At 36.6% G+C, this 18,490-nt stretch overlaps 1 protein-coding gene across 1 annotated transcript in view; it reads right to left on the bottom strand.

The window, feature by feature from the left end:
- The window catches only part of DOCK4 (dedicator of cytokinesis 4), a 405,568-nt gene that overhangs the window by 56,079 nt on the left and 330,999 nt on the right, over positions 1-18,490 (bottom strand). The window contains exons 28-31 of the mRNA XM_045511159.2: positions 13,806-13,881; positions 11,774-11,874; positions 10,994-11,052; positions 2,039-2,187 (exon numbers count right to left, since the gene is read on the bottom strand). Coding sequence (XP_045367115.2) covers positions 2,039-2,187; positions 10,994-11,052; positions 11,774-11,874; positions 13,806-13,881 — 385 coding nt within the window. The remainder of the gene's footprint in view (positions 1-2,038; positions 2,188-10,993; positions 11,053-11,773; positions 11,875-13,805; positions 13,882-18,490) is intronic.

The following is an 18,490-nucleotide window of genomic DNA, read 5'->3' as shown; positions in this document are numbered from 1 at the left end:
TATATATATATGAACATCAGCAAACTAACATATCCACAAACATTAAATCTTTGATGTGTTTTGTATCTATTTTCTTTCTCAAAACAGTTCGAGGTTGCACTGAATCTTTGCTGAAGTTGAGAATTTGTCCTAACCATGTACAGATGGTAGATCCACAGACATATTCTAAGTCAGCAGTAAGCAGCATGAGAGAGAAAGAGGACATATTTCCTGAAAACCACAGTCAAAACATTTATATTTTCAAAAATGTAATTCCTTTAGGAACTTGAATATCAGGAAGGCAGAAAGAAATACCCCTTCATCTGTCTAGGGCAGCAGAAGACAGAGAAAATGAAGAACCTCTGCATGGCCAGAGAGAGTTCACAAGCAGGGACTGGGAGGGATATCTGACTTTGTCAAAGGGCTAAGCCCAATGATTCCCTCTGAATCAAATTTAAGTAAGGGTGTAACTGAGCAGGACCCTATGCGGCCTTCCCAGGACAGACCCTCCTCCATATCCTCTGCTGCACCTCCTCTCTGAAGTACCCAGATAATAGTATCTCCTGAATATTTCCTGACTTTTTCAGATGCTAAAAATACCAGGCAAAGGAAGAAATTGACTACTTGATGATCGCGACCCCCCAGACCTTCTGGCACTTAGGGATTGATAGTGTTTGATTCCCTTGTTACCTCAACATCAACCAATCAGACAATTATCTGTGGGCTGATCATGTACCCTGCGACCCACCTCTCCCTTACTGAGCCTTTAAATATGCCTTGCTGAAACCCTCTGAGGAGTTCAGGGTTTTCTTGGGCATGAGCCACCCCATCCTCCTTGCTCAGCCCTGCAATAAACCTTTCTCTGCTCCAAACTCCTACATTTTGGTTTGTTTGGACTCACCGTGTGTTGGGCACATGAACTTCACGAACTTGCGTTTGGTAACAAGGGGATAAAGAGAAAAGGGAAGGAAAGTGAGTCTTCCCTGATACAATTTTTAAATAGTCTTTCATTCACCTATTAGCTGTCTTGAAAATAAATGTAGATATGGATACAGATGAAATGCCATGCTTTTGGCAACAGGAGGGTTCTAGGCAGGCATTCAGCTTGCTCGTACAGTTGACAGTCATTTCTGAGACTTGAGAGAGGCTTCGTTTGGAGAAGCAAGGAGGGCCAGATCCTGCGCACAGGTGGCTGCACACAGGTGAGCACGGTGACTGTGTGAACCGATAGGAGGTCTGCTATCTCCAACATGAGTGGCTTGGCATGGCCAAAGCAGCTGATTTCTGCCATGAGATCTGGTTTTGGAATAAGAACTTTTGTCTTTCCAAAACTGGAGCAGAAACAAGGTCCTACTGTACAGCATAGGGAACTATACCCAGTATCTTATAATAACCTATAACAAAAAAGAATGTGAAAAGGATCACATATACGTGTGTGTGTGTGTCTAACCGAATCACTGTGCTGTACACCAGAAACTAACACAACACTGCAAATCAACTATACTTCAATTAAAAAAAAATAGCTTTGAAGCAGAGCTATTAGATCCTATGTCAGAGAGGAAGGATAGGCTCATCTCCTCGGAATTTCCTTCACAACAATTTCTACTGCTTTTCCCATTAAATTAATTCTTAATGCTTCAAGCAAAGAGCAATAAAACACACTGTGCATGAAATGTTCAAAGCTAAGCCATTCACTAAACACAATTTGCAGACCACTGAGAGGTCAATGATTTTAAGAATCATTAACCTTCTGATTACACTGTGCTGTGTCCAGCATGGAGCAAATGAAGTCTCTGCCAGTCCTTAAACACAGACCTAGGAAATCATAAGATTTTTAAGTGAAGGAATGAAATGTTTTTTTCAGGGCTTCTCGGAGGCTCAGGGGAACACAGTACCAGAGAGGTGTCTAGCTTGGGAGTAGACAGCCCAGGCTGGAATCTGGGTCCCTTGATGGCTGCTTTGGTGCTCATTCCCCAACTCAGAGTTGAATGTGGTGGCTCAGAGATGCTCAAAGAGAACTGAAACTCTTTCAACTGCTATGAGGAGCACATCCACCTACCTGTTTAAAATTGCCACTCCGCCTCTGCTCCCAGTCCATCATATCATGAAAAATAGGAATCATGACATTCCGGAGATCTGGCTGGGGTATCAAGGTCACTTCTAGGAAGGGGCCGATTAGGGCAGGGATGAAATGAAGCTTGTGCTCTCCTAAATGAATGAAATATTTATGTTTCAGAATATTTAGTTTTAGTAAGATTTCTGAACATTAATATTATCAAATTTGTTTAAAACTACTGTCACAAGTCAGTTATAGTTGTCTCCTCAAGCAAGAGAATATTTCCCTAAGCAGATATATAAATAGGAAATCTCCATGTGTTAATATTTCTCCATGATTTTTTTATTAGAAAACTAGGGATCTGCCTTTTTCACAGTTTAAAAAGAGCATAAGATACAATTAAACATTACATAAATCATCAGGAAATAATTATGTACAGAACTGCACATTCACACATTAAAATTTGTATTCAATCACTAAAAATGAGGTTGAAGAAGAATAATACAGGTGAAGGTTTTCAATATAAGTAACTGAAAAAGCAAGGTACCATACAGTATGCACAGGTACATCTTTCATTTAAAAAGAAAAAATATATATGCTAGTCTAGAAGATTCTATCCCCTAATATTAACCACACGATTTATCTCTGGGTGATGATATTACTGGTAATTTATATATATATAAAAGGTATTTCTTATCTGTCTTATATAATTTACATCTCTAAAAATATAATAAACACACAGCCTAAATAAAAATTTAAATGGTAGTCCAAACAACAACAAAAAAGAACAATTTTCTGAAAAGACTACAATGTGGTAATACTGAACTCAACAAGATGTTGAGGAAAGGAGCAGGGGGACATGAATGATTTTGTCTAGCAGATGAGTGCTGAGTCCAGTCCATTACCCTAGTCACCCATGTTAAATCTCAGAGCTTCTATTTTTATAGTAAGAAAACTGTATGCTATGGAAAAACTGTACTATGTACATTTCATATATGCACATTTCATGTATAACCTTTTCCTAGATGGAAAACACGTGATACTGAAAACATCCACTGAGAACCCAAAGAACGAGTTTGGAAGCTGAGCAGAAGAGAGCTGGCTTTATGAAAGAGGATCATTTCCCTCTTATTATTCTTTTCTTCCTTTGATCTTTTGTAGTAAGAGTTGAATACACACAAAATCATGCTGGTCAGAGTTACTTGCCAATTTCAGAGTTACACATCTTCACATTAATTATCACTTTCTCTATTTTTTTTTTGCACTAGAAGGCATGAAGGTGGCCACAGACTTGGATGTACATAAACCAGGGTGAAAGCACAGTTTAAATTTATATTGATTTTAAGGGGGCTTTTAAAAGAGAACATGAAGGAAAAAATCTGGAAAGAAGAAAAAAATTTAGAAAGAGGAGAAAAATGATGAGATGGGCAAACTCAAGTGGGTGTTTGTGAAGTCACTGCTTTTTGTGACTGGAAGTGCCTTTGGATATTTCCGACATCTTCAGAATGTGGCCCCCACTCTTTTCCCTCAATACTAGGGACAACAGGAGGACACACTGGCAGGCCACCGCCAATCTGAAAGTCTTTTTCCATCACTGAAGTCACACAGTCCTTTCATCTCTCTCTGAGGTTTCATCAAAAGTAACTGAATAATTTCTCACCATCTCCAAATTACATATCTACACCCATTACGTGTGCAGAAGAAACTTGGCTTGTAATTCCTTCTGCTTTTCTACCTTTATTTTTGACCTAGGTAATATTTTATCTTTCCCAAGGGACTGCTTAGTTTTCCTCACCAGAGCAAGAATACCTCCTTATTCATCAAAAGAAACTTCCCTGTTAGTCGACCCTTGTATATTTATCTCCAAAGGCATGAATACTTTCAAGACCAACAAACTCACTGTAGCAGAACATACAGAGATATCAATTCATAGCTCTTCTCCCTGTATTTCCCCCATCCTCCCAACACACGCATTTCAAGCAGGTAACTAGCAGCCAGCATTTGCAATTCCTTTCCATAGTTATTTTTGTCAGGGCAGAAAGCAGAAGCAACCTGAATTCAATCACTCCTACTGTCATTTGTAAAAGCCTAAACCCACACACCGCTTCTTCAAGATGTCCTGGCAAGTGAGGGATAGAAAGAGAAAAGGTGAAGGAGATTCCTGCAGAGATGAAGGCTGGCAAATCCTGAGATCTGCTGGCTATACACCTGTTCCATGACCCTGCCCCAGGAGATGTCTGTGGGGCTTCAAAGCCTAGTCACCCATGCTGTGCTCCAGCAGAGCCATGGACTGAGGGGACCCTGCGCACAGGACAAAGATCATCTTGGCACGTGACTAATAAGCAGGACCTCCCTGCTGTCTTGACACTGTGATGACACCAAGCCTTTGCACAGCTTTTGGGGGGGCTGCGTGGGGGCAGGGGGATGAGAGAGGCAGGAAATAAAATGCAATTTCCTGCCAGCCCGTGAGTCCTCTCATACCTGCTTTGGTGGAATGAGATTCAGAGTTGCTACCTTACAATCTTTATTTTTCATCTTTCCTGAGTCTGGTATCCCTCGACCTCTCTAACACAGAACATCCTTAGCCTGCACTTATTTTATTTATCACCTTTTGCTTGAGTATTCTTGAATTTCCTGGTTTAAAAATCTCTTCCATTTATAGACATTTTACAACATGATTTTCTTTAAAAATTTTTTTACAAAATTACAAAGAATAGTAAAATAAATCCTCAGACTCATCATCTGGCTTCAATCACTATCATCAATTTTTTTTTCTAATTTTGTTTCACCTATCAACCCAACTATTTTTTTCCCTAGGAAATTTTAAACCAAGTCAGAGACATCATATCATTCTACTTGCACAAACATCAGTAAGAATCTCTAACAGGTAGGCCATTTTATAAATATAAAATCACAATGCCTTTATCACATCTTTAAAAAAGGCAAACAGATACAACTGTATATAAAATGGACAAACAACAAGGTCCTACTGCACAGCACAGGGAACTATATTCAATAGATATAATGAAAAAGAATACGAAAAGGATACATGAGTATGTATATCTGAAGCACTATGCTGTACACCAGAATTTACACAACACTGTATACCAACTATACTTCAATAAAAAAAACTACAGAAATAAAATTAAAAAATCAAAAGGGGAACAGTGATTCCTTAAACTGATCTAAACCCAGCCTATAGTAAAATGTTCCTGATTGTCTTAAAACACGTCAGTTCCAGTTGGTTTCTTTCAATCGTAATCCAAACAAAATCCATACGCTCAATCTTGTAGCCTGATTCTCTACCTACCCTAGAGAAGCCATGCCCACATTTAAGTCAGGAATGTATGAGGATAGCCTTCTTTACTGAAAACACACTTTGGGAACAAAGAAGCCCTGCAACCGGTACAAGGTCTCCACCAAAGAAAATGCAATTCCTATGTAATCTGCAAAGCAAAATCTTGAGCTCCGTATGGCAACAGTGAAATAAACTTCATTTAGATTATTTATTTTCAAGTCATGGATTTAGTATATTTTCCCCATCTCTAATCGTCAGCCGCGTGGTCTTGTTTTGAAGTATTTAGGGCACCTGCTCCTTGGGCTGTTGGCGCTGTATATTTATGCACACGGAGCAGCCTGTTAGGGAAGTATTGATTTTTCTACAGCAATTACAAGACGCTGTGTTTGCAAATGTGGAAGAAAGAGCCTACTTTATATTTAGAAAGAATGTTAGTTCTACTAAAAATAGGAAGAAGAAACTTAACCTTGTAGCATGATGAATGGCAAAGGTGGGACAGAGCAATAAGGCTAACATCTTTCTTTGTAGACTATTTTTGCAAATGTAGATAAAAATGTATAAATTTGTGGGGGTGGAATTCATGCCTTTCCGCTCCTTTTTATTGAGGTAACACTGCTTTATAATATTATGTAAGTTTTGTGTGTACAACATTGTATTGCGACTTCTGTATACACAATAGTGTGCCCACCACCTAAAGTTTAGTTTCCATCCATCACCCTACAGTTGACCCCTTCACCCATTTCTCCTCCCTTGCCCTCTTGGTCACAACTAATCCATTCTCTGTATCTCTGTGTTTGTTTTTGTTTGATTTTGTTTGTTCATTTATTTACTTCTAATATTCTACATATGAATGAAATCATACGATATTTATCACTGTCTGCCTTATTTCACTTAGCATAATACCCTCAAGGTTGTCACAAATGGCAAGATTTCATTTTTATGACTGAGTAGAATTCCTTTGTATGTGTACACAACATCTTCTTTATCCGTTCATCTGTTGATGGAAACTTAGGTTGTTTCCATATCTTGTACTATTGTATATAATGAACACAAGGGTGCATATATCTTTTCAAATTAATTTTTTTTGGTATTTTCTGGATAAATACCCAGAAGTAAAACTGTTGAATCACATGGTAGATCTATTCTTAATTTTTTGAAGAATCTCCATACTGTTTTCCATAGTGGCTGCACCAATTTACGTTCCCACCAACAATGTATGAGGGTTCCCTTTCTTTCACATCCTGTTTAGCACTTGTTATTTCTTGTCTTTTTGATAATAGCTATTTGAATGAGCATGAGGTGGTATCTCATTTTTGTTTTGATTAGCATTTCCCTAATAATTAATGATGCTGAACATCTTTTCATGTACCTGTTGGTCATCTGCATGTCCTCTTTGAAAAGATGTCTTCTCAGATCCTCAGCTCATTTTTAAATTTTTTTTTTTTTTTTTTTTTGCTGTTGTCATTGCTGTTGTTGAGTTGTATGAGTTCTTTATATATTTGGGTATTAACCCCTTACTGGGTATATGCTTTGCAAATATCTTCTCCCAATCAGTACGCTGTCCTTTTGTTCTGTTGATGGTTTCCTTTGCTGTGCAGATGCTTTTTAGTTTTAATGAGGTTCCATTTGTTTATTTTTGCTTTTGTTTCCCTTGCCTAAGTAGACATATCCAGGAAGATATTGCTAAGACTTATGTCAAAGAGTGTAATGCCTACATTTTCTTCTTAAGAGTTTAATGGTTTCAGGTTTTACATTCAAGTCTTTAATCCATTTTTAGTTAATTTTTGTGCATGGTGTAAGTGGGTGATCTAGTTTCATTCTTTTGCATGTGGCTGTACGGCACAGTTTACTCAGCACCATTTAGTGAAAAGACTGTTGTTTCTCCATTTATGTTCTTTGCTCCTTTGTCACAAATTAATTGTCCATATAAGTGTTGGTTTATTTCTGGGCTCTCAATTCTGTTTCATTGACCTGTGTTTCTGTTTTTATGCCCATATCTTGCTGTTTTGATTACTATAGCCTTCCAGTATAATTTGAAGTCAGGGAATGTGATACCTCCAGCTTGGTTCTTTCTCAAGATTATTTTGGCCATTCAGGGTCTTTTGTGGTTCCATACAAATTTTAGGATTGTTTGTTCTACTTCTCTGAAAAATGTCATGGGGATTTTGATAGAAATTTCACTGAATCTACAGACTGCTTTAGGTAATATGGACATTTTAACAATGTTAACAATGCTAATTCTTCCAATCCATGAGCATGGCATAACTTCCCATTTCTTTGTGTCTTCTTCAATTCCTTTCAACAGTGTCTTATAGTTTTCAGTGTACAGGTCTTTTACTTCCTTGGTTAAATTTATTCTGCTAGGTATTTTATCCCCACCACTGCAATGAAACACTTTAAGTCCTTCAACTAATAAAATGAAAATAATGAGGAATAACACATCTAAGAAAAGATGTTCACTTATCACTACTTCATTTACTTCTTAAAAGTATATTTTATCAAAATCACAATGAGGTACCACCTCACATCCATTAGGGTGGCTACCATCAAAAAAACCAGGAAATAACCAGTACTGGCAAGGGTGTGGAGAAATGGGAACACTTGTGCGATGCTAGTGGGAATGGAAAATGGCGCAGTTGCTGTGGAAAACAGTATGGCGGCTCCTCAAAACTTAACAATAGAATTATCATATGATGCATTGCTCACAGGTAAATCTAGGAGATATAATGATCAGATTTGAAAATCCTACAGCTTCATGTTTAAAAGTAGACTAGTCACCAAATTATGCGTGCTCTTTTTACCCTGTCCTCAGCAGAATGCAAAAACCAACTTATTTCTAGCGTATGGTAGAGTTTCCACACTTCTGAAGTAAACACCAATGATCAAAATCTGATTTTAAAATATTGTCCAGTAAAATTTGTTTCTAAATCTGAGCAACTGGAATATTTCAAATGAAAGTGTATTCAGTGACTCTGGGTATTTCCTCTCCTCAATTTATTTTCTAAAACTTAGTGCTTTTTGTATCTAGTGAGGCTCTTTTTCTTTTTTTTTTTTAATTTAAGTACAGTCAGTTACACTGTGTCCATTTCTGGTGTACAGCATAATGTTTTAGTCATATATGAGGCTCTTGACTTATGAAATCATAACAGCTTACCGGCTTTACTAAAACATGGTGAATCTGTCTTTATCAAGCTTTTTCCTGTTCCATATAAATTGGACAAAATATTTCAAATATAAGATTTAAAAACTAAGCTCTTACCAGGCAAGGACATTTTTTTTTCTTGTATCCCCCAAAATAATTTGCACATGCCCAGTGCTATGAACTATATTAAATTGAACCTATTAGCCTGTTCCCTTAAAAATGAAAATCTGAACAAATTCTCCTTTAGCATTTCTAATACTCAATATGACCTATTTATAGGAAAAACAAATTATAACTAATGTATTTTGATATTCTTAAGTAACAAGCTGACTTAGGCTCTGCAAGGGGTATTAAAACAGTGCCCTGAATACTCTATTTTTCTTATCATTTCTGTAAAAATATAAGTTGGAAGAGAGGCTTTAACACTTCTGAACATTCTCCAATTCCAGTTGCCATACAGTAGCAATGACCTTTAAAATTCACCTGATGTTTTGGAAGTCTCAGAGCACAACTCTAGGTAAATAATGCAGACACCAAGGAATTAAGCGAAGATTTACACTCACCCTCTATTTGAACTATGTCATGCTGGGAATTTGTAGTTGCGTATAATGAGCCTTTTCTAACAGAGTGCTAGAGCTAGTCTTTAGGGCTGGAAGAACAAAGAAAGGGGACACTGTTGTCTAAAGCAGAGCTTTTCAATCTTTAGTCAAGTGCGTAAAAATCACCTGGAGAACCAGTAAAAACTTAGACTGTTGTGCCCCTTCTCAGAGATTCTCAGAGACTCTGTTTCAGTGGGTCTGGGGTGGAGCCAGAGAATGCATATTTCTTATAAGCTTCCGGGTGATGCTAGTCTACTAAGTACCACTGTTCTAAAGAACACTGACATTGTAACACATTGCTGGGATCAGTACACTCCAGAGATTTTTCATATTCTCTAGATTTCTGAAGAAAACAAAGAAGTAATTTAACATGTAACCCAGAGGGGTAGAAAGATTTTTGTTTCAGAGATAAAACAGATAAGAAAAGTTTATGAAGTATACAAGGACATCTTTAAGGAGACGGTTTTATTTAGCAAGCCTTGGGTCATAAGCCTAAGTGCACAGGTGTCCGGCTTGGAGAAAAATTTACGTGAAAATAACCATACATGGCAATGTCAAGATTTGTCTACAAGAGGTGAACCTGCCATGTTTTCTAACATTCTGTTAGCTCAAATGAATCTGTCCTGGTCTTATCATTTGAGCTCTGACAACAGCCTAAATCACACAGAATTTCAATGCAGCCTTCTTTGGAATTCACCTTGCTAAATTAATGCCAAAGGCAGTAAGGACATTCCAAGGGTCTTGATCTGTTTTTGAAAAACAAAGACACAAAGAATCAATGAAACATCAAGACTGAGAGGAGTGCTCTTCAAATAAGACAAACTGAGGTTAAGTTTGAGCTGAATCTAAAGACTTAAGGACTTCTGACTGGTGTTAGTCAAGTGGAGGTTGCTTTCAAGAAACTAACTCACTTTTTTCCCCCTGAAATTACCAGCAAGCATTAAACACTGGACTCAGTGATATAGAACAGGTTTCCTCAAATTGCCTTGTATATATTGTACATTTGAGGGATATACATATTCTGGTCAAAAATCACTCTGTAATGTGAACTGAAGTATATTGATAATGGTTCTGTTTTCACTTACAGAAAACAAATCCTGCCATCTCCAAGTTGCGCTTGGATGAACCCAAGAGAAAAGATACTTTCAGGTCATTACATATTCAATTCAAATAGGTCTACCACTTTAATAAATCACAAGGGGGGAATTACATTGCAGTAATAGTAACTGAATGCTATAAACTTGCATAATTAACATACCAAGTTAAATAAGTTATGGATCTCTATAAAGAAACCTTAAGTCAATGAGATTTTAACAATTCATTTTCTAAATATTATTCTTTTCTATGCAACCAGGGCTGTGTCATCAATTTGCTGGATAATGTGCTCTATCTGCTGTAGCAGATGAACAAAATAGGGTCTAATAGTTTCTTAGCAATTGCAGATGCTTTTAAATCCTTTGGCTATGTACTATATGATACAGGTCATTGGCTTCAACTTTTTAAGAGCACAGATGCTCAAGCCAATGTTTCATAAAGTTTATTCTAAATTCGTTATGATTCATAGCCTCAGTTCAGAGTTCTAGAAATTCTGGAATTCACAATTCTAAATTCTGGAAGTTTAGCTCATTGCTAGAATTGTGTGTATTACTGGAACAGTGCTAGATTATAAAATTTGTTACTCAGTGATAATAAAACACACAAAAGAAAGGTGATTTTTTTTTTCATACAGACACCAACGTAAAGAATTAGCTGTGACCTGATTCAGTGCCAAAGTGTCAATTACTCTCTATTGATTTCTTTATTGACTTAGACATTTGGTTTCAAATGCTGTCATTGGTAAATTGTCCTTCTTCATTTGTACACCTAAAAGGACAGTAATGAGCTATAAAATGGAGGTGGCTTCTTTTTCCATTACTTACCCAGGTTTTGCCACATGCTGAAAATTTCACAACCCATTGTTACTCGCATGTCACCATACCTGAAATAGAACAAAAATCAAATCTGATACAAAGTCTCCAGAACAAAGAAGTATCTGTGTCTCTTTAGGATACCATCTATCACTCTGAATTAAAAGGCAGCATGTTTTTAATTAAAGATGGTTAATGTAAATGAGTTTTTATTAAGGTATAATTGACAGAACATGATATTGGTTTCAAGTGTTCAACGTAATGATTTGAATATTTGTATATATTGCAAAATGGTCACCACCCTAAGTCCAGTTAATATCCATCACCATACCCAGTTACAAAATTTTTTCTTCTTTTGATAAAAACTTTCAAGATTTACTCTCCCAGCTACTTTCGAATATGCGGTAGAGTCTTGCTTAACTGTAGTCACCAGGCTGTACACAACATCCCCATGACTTATTCATTTCATAACTGGAAATGTTTGCAGTGTACATGTCTTGATGCCCCTAATTCCAATTCTCATATAAATCCTTTAGTAAAACAGATCTGTCTCATAATTTTTTGCTCCTATAGTAATTTTAAATTCTGAAAGACTGCAGACAAAAATGTTTAAATAAGTTCAAAACAATGAAATTTCCAGAAAAGACTGCTTGTCCTCTTGGGTCAATGTCTCTCAACGATGATTTCTAGTTACAGAAATCTGATTTATAAATCATTTGAACTAAATACCCTTTAAAAGGGACAACTTTTGATTTGCCTCTTATTCCCACCTGATTATGCACTGGTACTTACTTTTCTAACACTTTTTTCTTTTTGGAAGGTGTGAACATCTCTAACTGCAGACACAGCTGGTTTATAAAGATGACCGCAAGGTAAAAGTAGGAATCCCAGATCTAAAACAAGAACAAGACATTTAAATACCACGGGGTTACAAAAATATCTACTGGTGAAACGACATGATTTCTTGGATTTGCTTCAGAAGTGTTGAGTGGATGGAGGTATAGTTGCAATAAGATTAGCCATGAGTTGGTAACAGTTGAAGCTGGATGTGCGTATGTGGGAATATTCATCATACTATTCTCTACACTTTTATACATGCTTGAAACTTTCTATAACAAAGAAGAAGCTAACTAACCAGATAAATACTATATTTTTATATTGCTTCAGTGCTGTATCCCAAGTTTCATGAGCTCTCTGGTAGATGTTAAAATGGTAGATGTTTTGTTTCTCTTGTAACATTTCTGTGTGTCTCCAAGGAGGCTGAGGTATAAATTGGATTACTTAATTCCTGTGTTATTTCATGTTTGGAACCCCTTTTAATGTAGAACAAAAAAAGAGACTCATGCATGCTTTTGAATATGGTAATTGCTTTAAATCCAGAGAGTATATAAAAATTCCCTACCCAGACAAATATTCTAAGTTCTCTTATACCAAAAATGGCATCAGAAAGAGATCAGAATAAGATCCCCAGAAATAAATGTAACCAAAAGCATGAAGGACATAATGGAAGAAAACTACTTTTCTATTGACACCACGTAAAATTAAAGATAAATAGGAGAAACATTATAAAGAATTAACATCTTTTATACATAAAGAGCACTCACAAATAAAAAAGAGTATGATAAAACTCCAAGCAAAACAATAAAAGTCAAGAACAGATACCTCACAAAACTGAATTTTAGTCAATAACTAGTCAGTAACTAATAATTAGTGACTAATGAACAATTAATAACATAACTAGTAAGAAATGTAAATTAAAACAAAAAAAATTGTTCCCTTTATCAAAATATCAAAAAAAGTTGTCTCTCCTAGTGTCGGTATACGTATAGACAATCAAATATAATTGGCACAACTTTTAACTCAGCATTTCCACTTACAAATATTTACCCAAAGAAATAACTAGAGTTATTTTTTTAATTTTGCAAGAATATTCATAAAAAGAATAATCTATCAGAATAAAGTAGTAGACACAATTCAAATATTAAAAAGTAGAGCTCTGATTATGAAATTTTGATACATTGATTACTGTACGGTAAAAAGACATATTACATAACCATCAAAATTCCATTGGTTTCTATTGTACTTTTTTTGTATTTCCTCATTATTCAATAAACAAATTTTTATTTAAAATTAAATGTTTAATATAAAAGATGTTACTTTGAAAAAGGATAAGAAAACAAGATGTCAAAAAGATAAAGGACCATTAAGAAGGGAAACCAAGGTAGGCACTGCCCATCTTTATTTACAAGTTATCATATCCCATTTAAAAAATAGCATATCAAGAATTCTTAGAGACCCAGGCATATCACATTATATCACTGACTTACAGAGAGATCTGCCTTAAAGAATCTTACTCATCTTTCATTTTTTTGCTTTTAATTAATTCATTCTAAAAATTGGGAAGATGAAGTAAAGGAACTAAAGGGTTTACTTTGTAAATACGTTCATCACATAAACTCTATTTTAAAAGCTGCCTTAAAAACATTATGTTCTAAGTTCTTTTTGTCATGTGTGGGGATCAAAAAGAAAAGAATAAGAATTAAAATTTACAGTAACAATAAAGAACTCTCTCTCCTCTTAAGCATTATGATTTCCATCAGGTTGATAAGCTTACTTACACTCCTAACTTGTTCACAAATATAATGAAAAACTCTTCTAATATTATTCATAATTAACACCAATATGGTCCAAGATTAATTTGAAGTAACTGGAGTAAATTTATTCTCCTATTATTAAGAGATAGAAAATACAAAAGGTAAATTTCCAGGAGAACCGCATGAAACCTTTCAGCCCAAGCAGTATAGTCATCTAAATGGATACTTACTTTATAATCAAAGTTTTCATTTAAGAAGTTCTTACGAAGAGCATCTGACAGGTACAGAACTGTTGTAATAATAACGCTAGTGATAAAAAAAAGAATACATTTTAGGTTGGAAACCTCATGCTACTGAAAATCATTTATTAGATAAAAATCAAGACAACTAAGATAAAAAAACCTCCTTCAGTAAGCTTATGAAACAATATTAGGTAATTTATACTCAAAATAAAAAAGAAAACAGATGCCCAGCAAAAAAGGGAAAATAAATCTATCACTAAAATGATGAAATGATACACAGAAAAATCTATGAAGTCATATGACTGAGAATTATATTAATATCTTGATGTTTCATAGTTTTTAAATTTTCTAAACAAAGCAAAAACAATTTAATATAAATATAATATTCCATATTTGATTAACACGGGGGAAAAAATCAAACTTTTACAAAATAGAAAAAGAAATGAAGTCCAAAAGATGAAATGGATAGGATAAACTGACAGAATATATGGAATTTTTATTAGCTGTCTTCTCTCTGCTCTCCGCCATTTAAGGTGTCAGGGGGCATGCAACAATTACAGACTGTGAAATTGTCTGTGACCCAGTACTAGGCAGTGTGAAACTGACAGTGAGTGTTATAGCAATTCAGAGAATGGGGCATCTCAGGGCTGGAGAAATTAGAGAAAGCCTGACAGAGGGGGCATATACAGCCATATGCATTTAACATGAAACAAAACAAGACACCCCACCAATCTCACATCTTGGTTATCCTACTGGTAAAATACCGATTAGAAGAATATTTACTAATGAGAAGAATATTTATATATATATGTTCATGATTATTACCCACTGGAAAACTCACTATTATAATCTTGTGGGGCAGGGGAGCATTAATGAGGCTAGGGAGTTGGATGGTTGAATGTGCAAGCTCATGTTAGGAAAAGGAAAGAGAAGAAAACCATCATTTTCGTGGGCACTTGTTCTACTATGAACAAGCACTGTGTTACATTTGCATGTGTTCAAAATGTCATTTACATCTTCCAATGAATATTCCTATGAAAGTTAAGTATAAGTAAAGCCTATGAGACTGAGAAGTCTGATGGTTTCTTCCACCCCCCCCCCCCAAAACTGGCAGATATCAACAGTGAACTTCATATCAAAGGGACAAATCACCTGCAGATAAACATATAAAGAGGCAATTTTCCATAAACACTGGTGAAATCAATGATGATAACTGAACAAATTCCCAAAGTAGTTACTTCAAATCTTCCTTTAAGAAACTAAGGCTCAATGATCAGAAAATGGAATGCTACTAGGCAAGGATGGGGTTCTTTGCTCAACATCTAGTAGAAGATGGTTGGACTTCTAAGCCTGAAGAAGAAAATTTTACATCCTTAACAAATATTCTGCTTTGACACTCAATGGAGAACACACACAGTCCCACTATAGCTCAGTTTTACATTGAAAAAACTACCTTTTGAAAACAAAACAACTACCTTTTGGCCCACAACTATAGCTTGGATTGTTGTTCAGAAACATGTTAGTGAAACATGATGTACCTGGGATTTGAGCTTTGGCCCCAATGTCTTGGAAAGGAGCCAACAAACTCAATCTGCCAAGAGAGAAAGGTCATTCTATTTATTTATATGCTGGGTCCCAAACACGCAAAGAAAATTCATGGCTTCTTGAACTGTGCTTGGTGGTAAACAACATGGAGTCTCTCTGGCTTTACAAAGGACCAGTGAGTCCTACTAGAATCACTTGGGAGCTTTAAAAACACAGATGTCTGAATCACACCCCCTGAGAATTAATAACTGGGCTGGGGTACAACCTGGACATCAGGGTTGGTAAAGCTCCCAGGCGGTTCTTAGGCACACCCAGGGCCAAGAACCATGGTCCAGACAAACTTTGTAAAAGTTAGACACACTTTAATGGGTACATGGTGATCTAGTTAAAAAAGATGCAGGTTGTGATTCAGCAGGCCTGGGATGGGGCCTGAGGTTCTGCATGTCTAACAAGCTCCAGGAGATACTCACGCTGTCGATTCACAACCCACCCTTTCAAGAGCAAGGTTCTAGAGAGATCAGAGTCAGAAACACATTCCAACAAATTCCACTTCACTTTCTCCTGGCTTCTAGAATTTTAGGCTGATGACTACTAAGGTTCTTTAATGGGCCAGACAACCTTGATCTACATGGAACACCTCATCCTTTTATCAAGGCTGCTCAATCATCAGGCACAGAGCATTTTCAGGAACTTTGGAAAACACTGAGACCTGAAAAAGTGTTACCGAATCAAAAATTGAAATTAAAAGTAAAAACTAAAAGTGGTTCATTACATGTGTGCAGACTGCAACATTATCATTTTCACTAATTGTCCAATTTAATATTCATGCTACTTCTATTATATTAAAAAATAGAGGTTACTTTTTATAATTTCACAAGAATTCCTAAAGACACAAAAATGGGGAGAGATCACATCCAACTGGAATTAAATTATTTACTCCATAGGCCAGTAATTTAAAAAGCCAAATGTAAAAATTGCTTTTCACTTTGGCCTGTGGCATGTGGGCCTATTTAATATGTTTGATATAATGAGGGGTAAGACCTCCAAAAATAAGACTTCCCAGGGTGAGAAAGATCTTAAAATGACTCTACCTCAATTGCTTTTCATTTATGCTTGTAACATTCAGCCCAAGTCACAGAGGCAGCTCGCAAAGCTTTTTATGTCTCAGCACTAAGACAGTTCCCTGGCACACAGGTCCCCAAGACAGCTAAAGGCATAGATACATTATTGCTCCTTTGTTGTAGTGGATACCTGTAGCGTTTAGGGACCTTTCTATATCTGTTCCGATTTATCCAAAATCATGTGGTTCCTTTGATTTTATTCTTTTACTCATGACTGAGTTTCCGAATATGAGGACATTTCAAATCTCAGTGCTCCACTTCAACAGCCAAGAAAGGTTTGTAATCTGTTACTACAAATGGTCAAATTACTGATGTCTGCCATAGAAATGCAGGCATAAGGATCACTTTTGACAACCATAATCTATGGCTCAGCAGGATAAAACGTATACATAAAAGAGAAACGGGTGCACAGGAAATCTAAGCTATTTCTTCCAGTTTTCCAGTTGCCACTTCATTCTGGCATTTAGAAAGTATTTTTCAAGCAATGCTATCACCCCCCTGTACAGACTTCATCTCCTGTAAAGCATCCTTTTGAAAACTATTCCAAACTGATAATCTGCTCAAGCAAAAGCCCATCTCCATGAATTATACATGGACTGAGAGAAGCACCTTTTGAATGAACTAGGCATCAGCAAGGCTGATGTGTGTGCGCTGAAAAACAAAGATCTACATCTGGGGTACAGCTTCCCTACAACCTGGTAGGTAAAATGGGCAGAAGAGATTACCACAAAGGCATTTAGGACAGATGAAGATCCTAGGGAGCCATCAAGGAAACTGATTGAAGCTAGTGGTTCTCAAATTTCAGTGCATGAGAAGGACCTGAGGAATCAGAAGACTTCAGGGCTTCACCAGTGCCAATGGCTCGGTAAGATGGCGCTGGGGTCCAGCCAGGTGATTCTGATGTGCTCGTTCACTTCAAGGACAGGTGTTACAGATCAGAGAGAAGACAGACAAGGGTTGGACCCTGGAGAGCAATGACATATGGGGAATCTGGCCTTGTTAAACACTGCATCACCAAGGGCCCAGCCCAGTATGTGTTTGCTGAATGACTGTAGCCTCAAAACTGTATTTACATCTATGCCTCGTGATAATTATTTGCTGTACTAGGTAATTCTAAAATGTGTAGCTTGCAAAATTTTTTATACTTTTTAAAAATAAATATTTTGAAGAAGAGACTGATATTAGACCCTCTCCAAGGCTGATGGAGAAAGGCACTCCAACTGGAGGCCATGGTATCAGCTAAAACAGGGAAGCAAGAAAAGGAGTGATTCTGCTTTTAGTCAAGGAAGTAGGCAATGGGGGTGAGGTAAAAAGAACGAACAAAGATTGAAATTGAAGGATTTTTAAAAAAAATCCCCTGACTTCCTCCTCTAGGCAGTATTGGTAGAAAATTGCTCACGTGGCAACAGCCTCAGTTTTTTTGGATCTACTAGGCTTAAACCCTAATGTATTCATTGCCTTTCCTCGTGTATTCACTCTCTCTACCAGCTCCTCACAGCTCACCAGGAGATGCAGTGGGCAAGCAATTCTTGTATAAATATTTGCTATTAACTATTGAAAGTTTGGCACATTCATCTTATTAACATATAGTTTTGATAAAAATCACTATCTTTCCTCTCCCTGGACAGTAAAAACATTTAAAGATAATTACCCCGATAGAAAAACACCATCAATAAATAAGCAATAGTAGGTGCGTCCTGGGTGCTCAACAGCTTAGCTACTCTAACACCCAACTCTTCATGGTCAGTATCACATGCTCTGTCTTCCTGTTACTGTGGATCAACAATCGACTCTCCTAGCTGAGGCTAAGCTCCATGTGTGCGTTAGATCAGTGCTTCTCTAGACGTGGTAAGCTTCCTTCATTGAGAAAGTCTTACCACAAGAAAACAATGTCAGCCGAACCATACTGCATGCTTATGCAGCTGATTTAATTTCCAATGCAAGGTGATGATGGACAGTTAACAGAATAGAAAAGCTGTTTTCAGACAGACACAATGAGAAACACTG

The sequence above is a fragment of the Camelus bactrianus genome, chromosome 7, assembly GCF_048773025.1.
Source record: "Camelus bactrianus isolate YW-2024 breed Bactrian camel chromosome 7, ASM4877302v1, whole genome shotgun sequence".
In the NCBI taxonomy this organism is placed as follows: Eukaryota; Metazoa; Chordata; class Mammalia; order Artiodactyla; family Camelidae; genus Camelus; species Camelus bactrianus.
Note: the sequence above shows the minus strand (reverse complement) of the source record. Positions and strands in the feature narration are given on the sequence as shown.